At 38.6% G+C, this 13,195-nt stretch overlaps 1 protein-coding gene and 1 long non-coding RNA gene across 2 annotated transcripts; both read left to right on the top strand.

Moving 5' to 3' along the window:
* Positions 1-2,249: 2,249 nt before the first annotated feature.
* On the top strand, positions 2,250-8,607 carry LOC139122002 (long-chain fatty acid transport protein 6-like). Its single transcript, XM_070687339.1, has 9 exons — positions 2,250-3,111; positions 4,036-4,251; positions 5,052-5,207; positions 5,542-5,666; positions 5,973-6,170; positions 6,381-6,471; positions 6,636-6,828; positions 7,259-7,356; positions 7,634-8,607. Exons 1-9 carry the CDS (start codon positions 2,640-2,642, stop codon positions 7,942-7,944), a joined length of 1,860 nt encoding a protein of 619 aa, XP_070543440.1. The 5' UTR covers positions 2,250-2,639; the 3' UTR covers positions 7,945-8,607.
* Positions 8,608-8,697: 90 nt separating this feature from the next.
* Positions 8,698-12,391, top strand: LOC139122008 (uncharacterized). Its single transcript, XR_011549379.1, has 3 exons — positions 8,698-9,767; positions 11,240-11,452; positions 12,241-12,391. It is a non-coding gene; the product is annotated as an uncharacterized lncRNA (long non-coding RNA).
* The last annotated feature ends 804 nt before the right edge of the window (positions 12,392-13,195 follow it).

Here is a 13,195-nt window from a genome sequence, read left to right as displayed (position 1 = left end):
AATGATATTACTCTAACAGAAATTTCAGGCCTGTCAGCCTCCTACTAGCCTAGACTCTAAACGGAGTGTTTTGGCCTCGGAGTTCTTTAGGCCTTCGCCACGTTTTTGACAATCTATGAAGGAGAGGTCCCCGCAAGCTTAGTATAACAAAAACACCCCTCCTATACCTTTCCGCTTCAGAATATGCAACTTTACTTCGTGTGCTTTCCTCACTCAGCGGCCCCTTATTGTTACACACCAGAGGTCCTTGTGTCGAATCTTTTCAAATACTAGAAGAAGCACTGTAGTGGCTTAAGAGAAAATGACTTCTTTAGAAAAATGATATCCAAAATGTGCATGAGCAAACTTTCTATAACAAGGATTTTAACTAACTTACATTCCCAAGAAGTTAGTACACTTATCGTAATTTATAAGCAGTTAGACGTGCACTAGACACTGAAAAGAGCGCCGTGGAGAATTTTAAGCCTCACTTACCATCTGATGTAGTAAGTGGAAGTGTAGAATTATTAGCATATGATGTGCATGATTTCCAGACGCATTTAGATTTAATGATATATTCCTGACTTTTTGTCAATATCACGACATCAGTGACTGATTGCTATCCAACATGTGCATTCCTCGATTGGCAGGGTTTCCTCGCGTGGTTTGTCTCTTCCTGAATTTGACAGAATGTTTCCCCGTAAGCATGCGCAATGAGGTCGTCAATCACACCTGAGGAATTTAAGACAGACCGTAAAAGAACTTGGGGTATGACGTTAAATGGGTGACAAAGATCGTCTTTGAAAGCCACGTGGGTTTTATTTTCCTTTCCTTACGGTTTATTTCAAAGCATATCATTACGTTCGTTATTTGGGGTTCATTTAAAGCCTTCTTGAACTAACTCGCCCATCGCAGGGTGCAAATGATTGAAAACAATGTAACATTTGTAATGTCGATCACGTGATAATCTTTGCAGACTAAAGCGTTTAAGCCATCGTACTTGCTTCATCGAAACTTTTAACAATTCTCAATTTTTAAAACTATATGGATGCGTAAGACATGAAAATATGGTAATACCTGTTGTGAAATGTAACTTTGACCGGCCTGCCTTCGAAAGAGTTCATATACAACACCTGCATAAACATTTTAAAATCGATACTTCTGGGAAATAGAAAGCGAGAGTTCTCGCCGCTGTCAAAGAATGTCATTTATTAACTTTATCCTTTTAAAATATCGTTATTTTTTTCTGGTCATATTTGAGTAGTTTTCTTCAATGATTTGAGACTGATATCCAAAACTCCACTTCAAACACCAGTTCTGAAATTTACAGATGTATGCATTGTCACGATCTTTTGCATCATTCTATTGTTCAAGTTGCAATAGATCATCAGTCTTCACAGTACTGCTGTATAGCCGGCATGACTTGTAACGGAGAAAACAGGTCATGTGACGGTCACGTGACGACTATGACCGACCTATTACATATCTCACTTGTCGCGTAAAATATTCCCCGTATTATTACCACAGCGTACAATATGTTATGTCAACTTATGAAGTATTTAAAATGAGACCCTTGACGTGGGTATGAAAATTGGTACATTAAGAACCTTACTGCTATTAAAGAGGTTAAATAGGATAATTAATAAATGACTATTTAAGGTGATGTTAACTATATTTTAGACAGCGAAACCTAGAACCTTGAACTCATTTGATAGCTAGGTATGTAAAGGAATTAAAAAAAACACTTCACACATCGGTTCTACCACGTACACAGAGAAGCCAGGATAAATAAAGAGACAAATGAGCAGCTAAACGAATAAATAAATATAAATCAAAACAATAAAATCAATTATTGAAATAATTGACTGAACAACACGCGCTACATATTTAAGATGTGACGTCAGTATCACTACTCAGCAATTAAGCTTATTTAGTGAATTAGTGATACTGACGTCACATCTTGAATTGGTTGCATGTTATTCTGCAGCAATTATTACATTTGTTTTGTATTATATTATTTATATATTTGTTTGTTTGTTTTTTCGGCTTCCCTCTGGTTCTACCAATGTTAGTGGTACGATACAGTGAATGGATCGATTTTGTTCATGATATCGGAAAAATAGGTGTTGTCTACCATTTACTTCACTTTTTAACGTTCGATTTTTCCTCTCCAGGAAGCCCCGTCATCCCCAAGCTGCAAAGTCATGACGTCACTCGGGGCGGCTTGAGGAACGTAATCGAATGCACTCACCTCAAGACCAGTAGGATCATCCCTGGCGCCGGGGTCACGTTGGACGGCTGCAGTGCCCGTGACCTGAGCCGGGGACCTGAGGCGGCACCTAAAGACGAAATGTTGCGCATGTATTCACAGCTACTCATTCGCCTGAGAGTGCTGCTACCTCCACTGTTGACCTTTACCACGCCTTATATTTTGCACTTTGGACGTAGAAATGGCTGATGTATAGTTTTGTTCGGAAATTTGCTCAGCTTAGCTACTGCGATCTTGCATTGACACCAAAACTACGCTTAAAGTGACGCACTCCGATATCAGCGATAACATTTGCCCCGGAGCAGGCGATAGTTCCATAGTTCATAAATCGACACGGCGTCTCACTGCTGTGCAACAACCCTCGTGAATACAGTCACCATTTACGAACAGTATGTCGCTGAATAAGCAAAAGGCTGCTCTCGGCACTGCCGTTTCGGTTGCAATCGGTGCACATATGGCATATCCCTACTGGTATAGAGACATTCAGGTAATACGGTATACCAAGGCCTTATCGAGTACTGTGAAGAAACTTGCTGACTCCAAACTTTTCATAGCTGACCTATTCGAACTGGCTGTTGATCGAACTCCCTACAAACCGTTTGTTGTGTACGAGGACTCTTTATACTCCTACGGCGATATTGAGATCCGAGCCAACCAGCTTGCTTCATTTGCTCAGGGACAGGGCTTAGTATATGGCGACACAGTTGCATTGCTGATGCAGAATGGACCTACTTTTGTATCGACCTGGCTTGGATTTGCGAAGTTGGGAATCATATGTGCGCTTTTGAATTGTAATTTACGCGGTGATTCGCTGCTTCACTGTGTCGATGTGAGTCAGGCCAAAGTTCTTGTTATCGGCAAAGGTAAGCAACTCAAACCACTGAAATATGTCATGGGTATGTGAAAAATAAAGCAAGCAATTTGACAACTTGTCAAATACGCCCAATAATGATAACTTGGCCAGTGGCGAGAAGATAAATATGTACATGTATAGATAGCATACATTAGGTCTTTTCTACGGTTCTAGTTGGCGGTATAGTATATTGCAGTATTTAATATAGGGTCGTAGGTTTGAAAGATGTTTTGATGGCATGTTGTAAGTTCATATCAGACATTTTACTTTCCATTACGTGTATCGAAAATACAACTGTTTCAACAAAGACAAAAACAAGAAAATGACCACGCAAATGAACACCTGGTCGTGAGAATAAATTGTAAAACAATACCCTAGTCATGGCCACCGTATATCGTACACCTCTCCACATTTATACATTCTCTGAAGTCAGTCAAAACACCGAGAAATGCTAGAGCTGGTGTTTAATAACGATACCAGAAACTGTCAGTTGGGAGTCTTTATTTATTTTCCAGTAACTGTATAAAATGGATTACCTGCATTCTCTACGAATACGATGGTTTTCAATCGGGCTCGAACCCACAACGCACGGTATCAAATCACCTAGCAGCAGAGGCCGCAAACAGAACCGTTCGGCTAAATCCCCAATCTCAAAAAAAGATTGGTTCAATAACCGAGCTAAGGTTGTTGCAATTCTGACTGCGCCTTCGCCACTCGATCGCCGTAGAGATCGTGAAGCACACACGCTAGTACAAGTACACACTCTTTCATACATCTCACACAAACTTTATCGAAGCGAGGCAATGAATACATCGCTTTTACTGGGCGGAAGACGAACAATTAGTACACAGCTTAAACGTATAAAAATGACGGTGATTTGTGTGGTTAACTCGATGCATCAAATTTTCCTTTTCATTTGCGGTATATAACATAGGTCTAGATATATTCGAAGTAGTGGCTGATATTGGAAGTGAGTTCATTAAAAGAAGAGTTGAAATTTGGAGCATTGGGCACTCAAACAGTCCTAGTACGGTTACTTCTATCGACGATTCTCTCTCGGAGAGCAGTAAAGCAAGGGCGCCATCCATTTTGAGAAATGCAATCGTCGCCGACGATCCTTTGGTGTATATATTTACTTCAGGAACTACAGGTAAGAACACTGACTGACGTCACAATGACAGACGATATTGATACATACAGATAGAGGGGCTGTGATTCGGATCACTAAAATTGCGTTCCCCTGCCAAAGTCTGATTCCATGACTCCTTATCAGTCCATTAGCGGTATGTAATTGGAATCGGTCACTGTATCACATCATTGAGGCCAAATAAAAATGTAGGTATTTCTGGTATTAGCATGCCTCCTGAAATTAGGAAAGGTAGGTCGGTATGTTTTTCTTTCTGTTAGCTGACACCAATAAAATACGGTACAATTAGAGAACTGAACTTAGTCAACTTTTTTGAAAATGGGAAAAAATGTCTTGGGTCTGCGGATTTTTCAAGGGTCGGTCGGCCCGTCATCAGAAACACATATTTGTTATTTGGCCTAAATAGATCTCAATGTCTAAATAGATCTCAATGTCTGTGCCACATAATGTATTATAAGAAATGTTTTAACTTGGATAAGGGTTCTTGCAGAAGTACAGGGTTTATAACACTGGTACAATAATGCAGTTTTACGAAAAATGTGAGACACGTACAAGGTGTAGAAGACTTGTGAATTCAAATTAAAATGCGTTGTTGTAGAGGAAATGTGACTTATGCCATAGCTAAATGATTTTTGATTTTGATGAACTTTCACACATGGCGGTAAATTTTCTGATGTAACCAACAGAGGAGACGTAAAGAAATACGTGACATAGGTAATAAGGTAATTTATATGGTAACTCTGAATTAGCGGAACTTGCATCATAATGACTATTAAATGACTGACACTAGTGTGTTTATCCAGGTCTCCCCAAAGCAACCAAATATTCCCATGCAAGATCTCTACGTGCAGCATATAGGTTTGCTTCAGTCATTGGAGTCGATGACGTAATATTGATCAGCACACCTCTTTATCATGCCGTAGCCTTTGGTCTTGGTTTGGGTGCTGTCATGCGTGCAGGTATGTTTTACGCATGCGTTAATATAGTTTGCAATTTTTTATTCTCTCTTATGGTATTTGATTCCGTTTAGATCATTCTCATGTGAACGCAAATCGATATTCAATGGTCAGTCGAAAGTTTAGGGGTTGATACCGGAGTTCCAAGATATTACCGGCACTTCCGGGAAACCTTTACTGGCAGTCATCGAATGACGGCATTGAAGTACATTATGATGACCGTTCTCTGAAAATGTCGCTCCTCAACTAGATAAGTAATGAAAGTATGTACAGTATATTCGAGATATTTTTATTCTACGCTGCTTTAATACTTACAACGATCACCCATTAATTGTAGGGGCGACCTGCGTACTAACTCGAAAATTCTCTGTTCGTGATTTCTGGCCTCTGTGTTGCAAACACGGCGTGACGGTTTTTCTCTACGTGGGTGAATTGTGTCGTTTTCTATTAGCCGCCCCAAAGGTGAGTAGCATTAGATAAGAATTGTAAAAATTATATGTGTAAATCACAAGTCTTGTTACATTTGAAAGTGATACTTGTTACTCTCGCAAATCTCGCATCAGCAAAATACTGTTTCACAATCGGGTTAATTGACGAAAATTATGCTATAAATGCCATTGTCCGGATGTTTCTTGAATCGACGTCAGCCGAACCGTATAATAGTCACAGTTTGTTAACATTTTAGCCATTCTCCGTCGAAAACATTTACACATGACGTCTTTACACAAATGGATCAGCAGAAATCACTAGTCATACCATCCGTTTCAGAGAAGAGAAGATTCTACGCACAGCGTAAGATGCATAATTGGTAATGGATTGCAAGCAGATATTTGGAGTGATTTTCTGAAAAGATTCAAAATCCCACAGATAGCAGAGTTTTATGGTGCGACTGATAATCCATTTTTCAGCATTAATTGTAATCCAAAGATGGTGGCTGCCGTTGGATGTATGTCACCAATAATCAAGGTGAGGGTGCAATAATGATCCAAACAACGTCTATCACAATATCAACAGATGTAGTTTCGCAGGGGTTGTTTCCACACATAATCAATGGCGTAACTTTAACATGCGAGTTCCGATATATGTTCATTTCAAAGTCCAGTACTCTACGATAACCAGCAAAAAAATGGTTACACTCCTTAAAATGTTGCCATAGTGATATCCCTCTTATTGCAGAGATACCTTGGTTTCCAATTGGTCGAATGTGATTTTGGTAGTGCACAGCCCCTTCGTGCTGCAAGCGGGCTTTGTGTTCCCGTGAAGCTTGGTAAGCTATGTATTATCTACATATACATCTGCATAACTATATATTCTATGTCGTAGAAGTTATCTCTGTATGTAGCGTTACCCTCGAATGATACATGATGCAATCAGTGAACTTTCCACACGCCGTTTGCACTATGTAACGATTTTATCCCCAATGCGACACAGGTATACCCGGGTTACTGCTTGCTCCAGCACCAAATACGAATGATGTTTATGTCGGCGATAAGGCGGCCAATGAAAAGAGACTTATTCGTGATGTCTTGAACAAAGGCGATGTTTACATCAACACTGGTGATGTTCTGATGATGAGCAAGGACTATTATCTGTACTTTGTTGACAGATTGGGAGATACTTTCAGGTATATTAACCTAGTCAAGTCGACCCTACGGTTTGTATTGATTTGTAAATATGCTAGCGCTAATTGCAAAAGACAGATCATCAGGTCACATGCCTTTGAAATGAAATTAGCGTTTTTGGTCTTGCGATACAAAGAATATGACTCCACGATTTTCTCCTTGGATATTAATAATAGTATGTTAAATGTTTCCGGTCGTTCAACAAAACAGTAACAGTCCAGTACTGTGCCTTTAAAGACGATGCGATACTGTCATTTCGCTGATGGAGAAATTTGTTTTTAGTGACGTTTAATAGCAGATTTACTATAAGGAGCTTCACTTATCCGTACACTTGCCACCGTAGGTGACATCTGCAAGTCTCCGTAAAGCCATGTCAGGTTTCCCGGGTAATATTCACTGATAAAGGTCAAAGGGTCTACTCATAAATTTCAGATGGAAAGGTGAAAACGTAGCAACTACAGAGGTTGCTCAAGTCATAGGATCGTATCCAGCCTTGAAACAAGTGATCGTTTACGGTGTCAAAGTTCCAGGTTTGTTGACTACATTTATTTGATAAATGCGTGATTAATATATCGGGTATCATGGCTTCGAAAATTATTTCAATTCAGAGCTTGCCACGATCGTACATTGCCGCTGAGTTTAGGAGAGGGTGTATAGACAATAATTAGACACAAAGGTGGACAGTATAATCACTGACAGAAAGGAGAAATGCGGGTTCTTTGTATAATTCATTCTGTCGAGTATCTTGCAATACTATAGATCCATACTCTAAAATAATATTTGTGATGGTCTTTTCATTACATAAAGGTCATAATGGTCGTGCTGGCATGGCTGCATTGGTCTTGCAAGATGACGAAACAAACTTTGATTTGAAACGCTTTTACAATTACGTCAATTCGAAGCTTCCATCGTATGCAGTTCCTAAATTCCTGCGAATTCGGGAATCTTTAGACACGACGGTCACTTTCAAGTTCACGAAAACCGATCTAATGAAGGAAGGTTTTGATCCAAGAAACATAGAGGATGTAATTTACATATCTGACGATAGCAGTCAGACCTATTGCAGATTAGACGAGCAGCGTTACAGAAACATTACCTGCGGAGTGTCTCGTTTGTGATCATTGGAAAGGTGAAAGAAGTCGAGATAGTCATCAACAGTCTGTCAACACAACCAAATAATCGGGAATCGTAACTCATATTTCTAATGATTCAAGTGAACGAGTCTCCTGTTTAAAGATGATGACCACTTTATAGACCTCTCGCACTGCTGAGGTCAATCGATGATTTATATTCACACGTTTACATTATATTAATCGGCCTTAGATAATACCACATGTTCCCCTTTCAGAACTAATAGAAAATCACTTTTAATAAACACCATTGTAACAATGAGCCCCTACAGACTCTTCATTCACTTCTCTAGATATACGGCACACAATCTGCCAAATACTGCAACATACCTCAATCAAATGTAGTCAACGGTGATCTCACAATTTTTATTGTTGATTTGGTAAGAGAATGGTCGAAAGTTTCATTCAGGAAAGTTCGAGCAAACAGTTTTAGTCTTTCACTGTCGAGACGCATATTTTAGACGGCAAAACCTAGACCCTTGAGCTTATTTCATTATTTAGATATATAAAGGAAATTAAAAGAAACTTCACACATCGGTTCGATCACGTACACGGAGAAGCCCGGATAAACAAATTCACAATTAGTAACCAACGAAATAAATGATTTAATTACGGAAACAATAAATTGAATAGTTATTGAAATAATTGACTAAACATCACGTAAAACATATTTAAGATGTGACGTCACTATCACTACTCAGAAAGTATTTAGTAAATAGTGATATTGACGTCACACCTTAAATATGCTGCATGTATTGTTCAGCAATAATTATTCAAATTATTGTTTCTATTATATTTATTTATATATTTGTTCGTTTGTTTGTTTATTCCAGCTTCCCTCTAGTTCTACCAGTGTTAGTGGTACGATGTAATGAATGGATCAATGCGATTTCATGATATTGGAAAAAATAGTGTCGTCTACCATTTACTTTCCTCAATGGATGTTCGATTTTTCCTCTCTCAGGGAGCCATCCCCGCGGGGAGCCCCGTCATCATGTGCCCCAGCTGCAAAGTCATGGCATCTAAACGACGAAATATTGCGCATGTATTCACGGCTACTGCTAGCTTCGCCTGAGAGTGCTATTTCCACTGTCTGTTGACCTTTACTGTGCCTTATTTTGCACTTTGGACGTAGAAACGGCTTATGTTTAGTTTTGCTCGAAAAGTTGCTCAGCTTCCTAATGCGATCTTTCGTGACACCAAACCTGAAGTAATGTACGCCGACATATATCGGCGATAACATTATGCCCCAAAGCAGGCGATGGTTCTATAGTTCATAAATTGACACGTCTCACTGCTAGGCTAAAACTCTCGTATGTACGGTCACGTAGTACGAACAGTATGTCGCTTAACAAACATAAGGCTGCTCTCGGCACTGCCGTTTCGGTTGCAATCGGTGCACATATGGCATATCCCTACTGGTATAGAGACATTCAGGTATTACAGTATACCAAGGCCTTATCGAGTACTGTGAAGAAACTTGCTGACTCCAAACTTTTCATAGCTGGCCTATTCGAACTGGTTGTTGATCGAACCCCCTACAAACCGTTCGTTGTATACAAGGACTCTTTATACTCCTACCGCGATATTGAGATCCGAGCCAACCAGCTTGCTTCATTTGCTCAGGGACAGGACTTGGTATATGGCGACACCGTTGCATTGCTGATGCAGAACGGACCTACTTGTGTCGACCTGGCTTGGATTTGCGAAGTTGAGAATCATATGTGCGTTTTTGAATTGTAATTTACGCGGTGATTCGTTGCTTCATTGTGTCAATGTGAGTCAGGCCAAAGTTCTTGTTATCGGCACAGGTAAGCAACTCAAACCACTGAAGTACGTCATGGATATGTGAAAAACAAAGCAGGCAATTTGACAACTCATCAATTACAAAACTACATAAAATATGCAAAGGACTTATTCATTAACTTGACACTGCCAATACTTCTCAGTACAATAAGACATCTATCAGATCAACGTCCGTAGCACGTTTCATCAAATTTAATGCTGTAATTTTGGAGTATTATCACTAGTTACAAAGTTCATTAAATATGAAAATGAGCCCTTAATTAACTTGACACTGCTCGATGTTTCATAGTCTAATTAGATATTTATGAGATCAATATCTGTATCATGTTTCACCAAATTTGGTGCCGTAATTTCAGAGTTAGAAACCTAATTACAAAGTTTATTAAATATGTAAATGAACCCTTAATTAACTTCACACCACTAAATGCTTTAAAACACAGTCAGATATCTGTCGGATCAGTATCTGCAGCAGATTTCATCAGATTTGGTGCATTTATTTCGGAGTTATATGACTAATTACAAAACTTCATAAAATATGCAAATGAGCTATTTATTAACTTGACACTGCCCAATGCTTCTCAGTACAATTAGATATTTATCAGATCAATATCTGTATCAGGTTTCATCGAATTGTGTGCCTTAATTTCAGAATTATATACCCAATTGCAAAGTTCATTAAATATGCAAATGGACCCTTTACACCACTAAATGCTTTACAACAGTTAGATATCTGTCGGATCAGTATCTGCAGCAGATTTCATCAAATTTGGTGCAGTTATTTCGGAGTTATATGACTAATTACAAAACTTCATAAAATATGCAAATGAGCTATTTATTAACTTGACACTGTCCAATGCCTCTCGGTACAATTAGACGTATATCAAATCAATATTTGTTGCATGTATCATCAAATGTGGTGCAGGAATTTCAGAGTTATGTCACTAATTACAAACGTTCATTAAATATGCAAATGAGCAGATAATTGACATGACACTCACTGTATCATGATAATTGACATGACACTCTCTGTATCATCATAATGTTCTGAGATTGTCATCTGTGAAAAGTTTCATGAAATTTTGTGCAGTATTTCTTGATATATGTCGTCACTGTCATTACTGTCTCCATAGGGAAACCATTATATGAAAAAAATGATATGTCATAACTTCATTAATATGAAAGCAACACCAACCAAAATCTAATCAGTTCTCGCAAGTAGCATATGGTACTTGTCTACCAAATGTGACCTGAATCTGTCCAGGCGTTTTTGAGTTATCGTGTAAACAGACAGACGGACAGACGAACACACACATACACGTTTACACACTCACATACACACGGACAGACAGACAGACAGACAGACAGACAGACATCGCTATGACATTAGCTCACGTGTGTGAACACGTGAGCTAAAAATGACGGTGATTTGTGTGATAGCTCGATGCATTAAATTGTCTTTTTCATTTGCGGTACATAGGTCTAGATATATTCGAAGTAGTGGCTGATATTGGAAGTGTTAACTCAAGAAGAATTGAAATTTGGAGCATTGGATACTCAAACAATCCAAGTACAGTTACTTCTGTCGACGATTCTCTCTCTGAGAGCAGTAAAGCAAGACCAGCATCCATTTTGAGAAATGTTATCGACGCCAACGATCCTGTGGTGTATACATATACTTCAGGAACTACTGGTAAGTATTACTTAGTGACGTTTCACTGACAGACAATGTTGATACATTCAAGTTCAAAATAGACGGGCTGTGATTCAGATCACTAACATTAATTCCCCCGTCAGAGTCTGTCTGATTCCATGACTTTAAATAATTTATGACTTGGTTTATCAGTTCATTAGCGGCATGTGATTGGAATCAGTCACCGTACCACATCTGAGGCCAAATAAAAAATGGGTATTTCTGGTATTAGCATGTCTCCTAAAATTAGGAGAGGTAGGTCAGTAGGTTTTTCTTTCTGTTTGATGAGACCCATAAAATATGCTATAATTAGAGAACTGAACTTATTCAATTTTTTTTGAAAATGGAAAAAATGTCTTGGGTCGGCGGGTTTTTCCAGGGTCGGTCGCGTTATCGGAAACACACAATATTTGTTATTTGGCCTAAATAAATAAATAAATAAATAAATAAATAAATAAATAAATAACAAAAGATATATTACAAGGTTTATAACACCAATTACAGTAAAACAATGCAGTTTCACGAAAACGTGAGACAAAAAGTGTCGGGGAGTTGTAAAATTATATACGTTGTTGAAGAGGAAATGTGACTTATATGCTATCGCTAGATGCATTTTGATTTTGATGAACTTTTACACATGGAGGTAAAGTTTCTAATGTAAACCACCACAGGAGACGTAAGGAAATGCGTGATATAGGTTATAAGGTAATTTATAGGATAACTCTGAATTAGCGGGAGTTTCATCATAATAACTAATAATGGCTGGCACACGTGTGTTTATCTCCCAGGTCTCCCAAAAGCAACCAAATATTCCATTGCAAAATCTTTATGTTCAGCGCATAGATTTGCTTCCGTCATTGGAGTCGATGACGTAATATTGATCAGCACACCTCTTTATCATGCCGTAGCCTTTGGTCTTGGTTTGTGTGCTGTCATGCGTGCAGGTATGTTTTACGCATGCTTTAATATTGTTTGAAATTTGTTTGTTTCTTATAGTATTTGATTCCGTTTAGATCATTCTCAGTTGATCGTAAATCGATATTCATATCAATGGTCAGTCGAAAGTTTAGGGGTCGATACTGGAGTGCCAAGATATTGAGATGACCGGCACTTCCGGGAAACCTTTACTGGCAGTCATCGAATGAAGGCATTGAAATACTTTATGATGACCGTTCTCTGAAAATTTCGCTCCTCTACTAGATAAGTAATGAAAGTATGTACAGTACATACGAGATATTTTTTATTCGACGCTCTTCTAATTCTTATACCGATTTCCCACTATTTGTAGGAGCTACCTGTGTACTCTCTCCAAAATTCTCTGTTCGTGATTTCTGGCCTCTGTGTTGCAAACACGGCGTGACAATTTTTGTATACGTGGGTGAATTGTGTCGATTTCTATTAACCGCTCCAAAGGTGAGTAGCATAAGTTAAAAATGAAATAATGTGTGTAAATAATAACTCTTGTTACATTTGAAAATTGTACTTGTTACTCAGAAATCTAGCTTCTTAAATTAATTTGTTAATATTTTTTCCATTCTTCATCGAAAAACGTTTACGCGTGACGCATTTACACACATACCACAGCGCCGCGGAAATCACGTGCAGTCATACCTATCTATCCATTTCAGAGAAGAGAAGATTCTATGCACAATGTAAGATGTATAATTGGTAATGGATTGCAAGCAGATATTTGGAGTGATTTTGTGAAAAGATTTCAAATCCCACAGATAGTAGAGTTATATG

This window comes from Ptychodera flava, chromosome 21 (assembly GCF_041260155.1).
Source record: "Ptychodera flava strain L36383 chromosome 21, AS_Pfla_20210202, whole genome shotgun sequence".
NCBI lineage: Eukaryota > Metazoa > Hemichordata > Enteropneusta > Ptychoderidae > Ptychodera > Ptychodera flava.
Note: the sequence above shows the minus strand (reverse complement) of the source record. Positions and strands in the feature narration are given on the sequence as shown.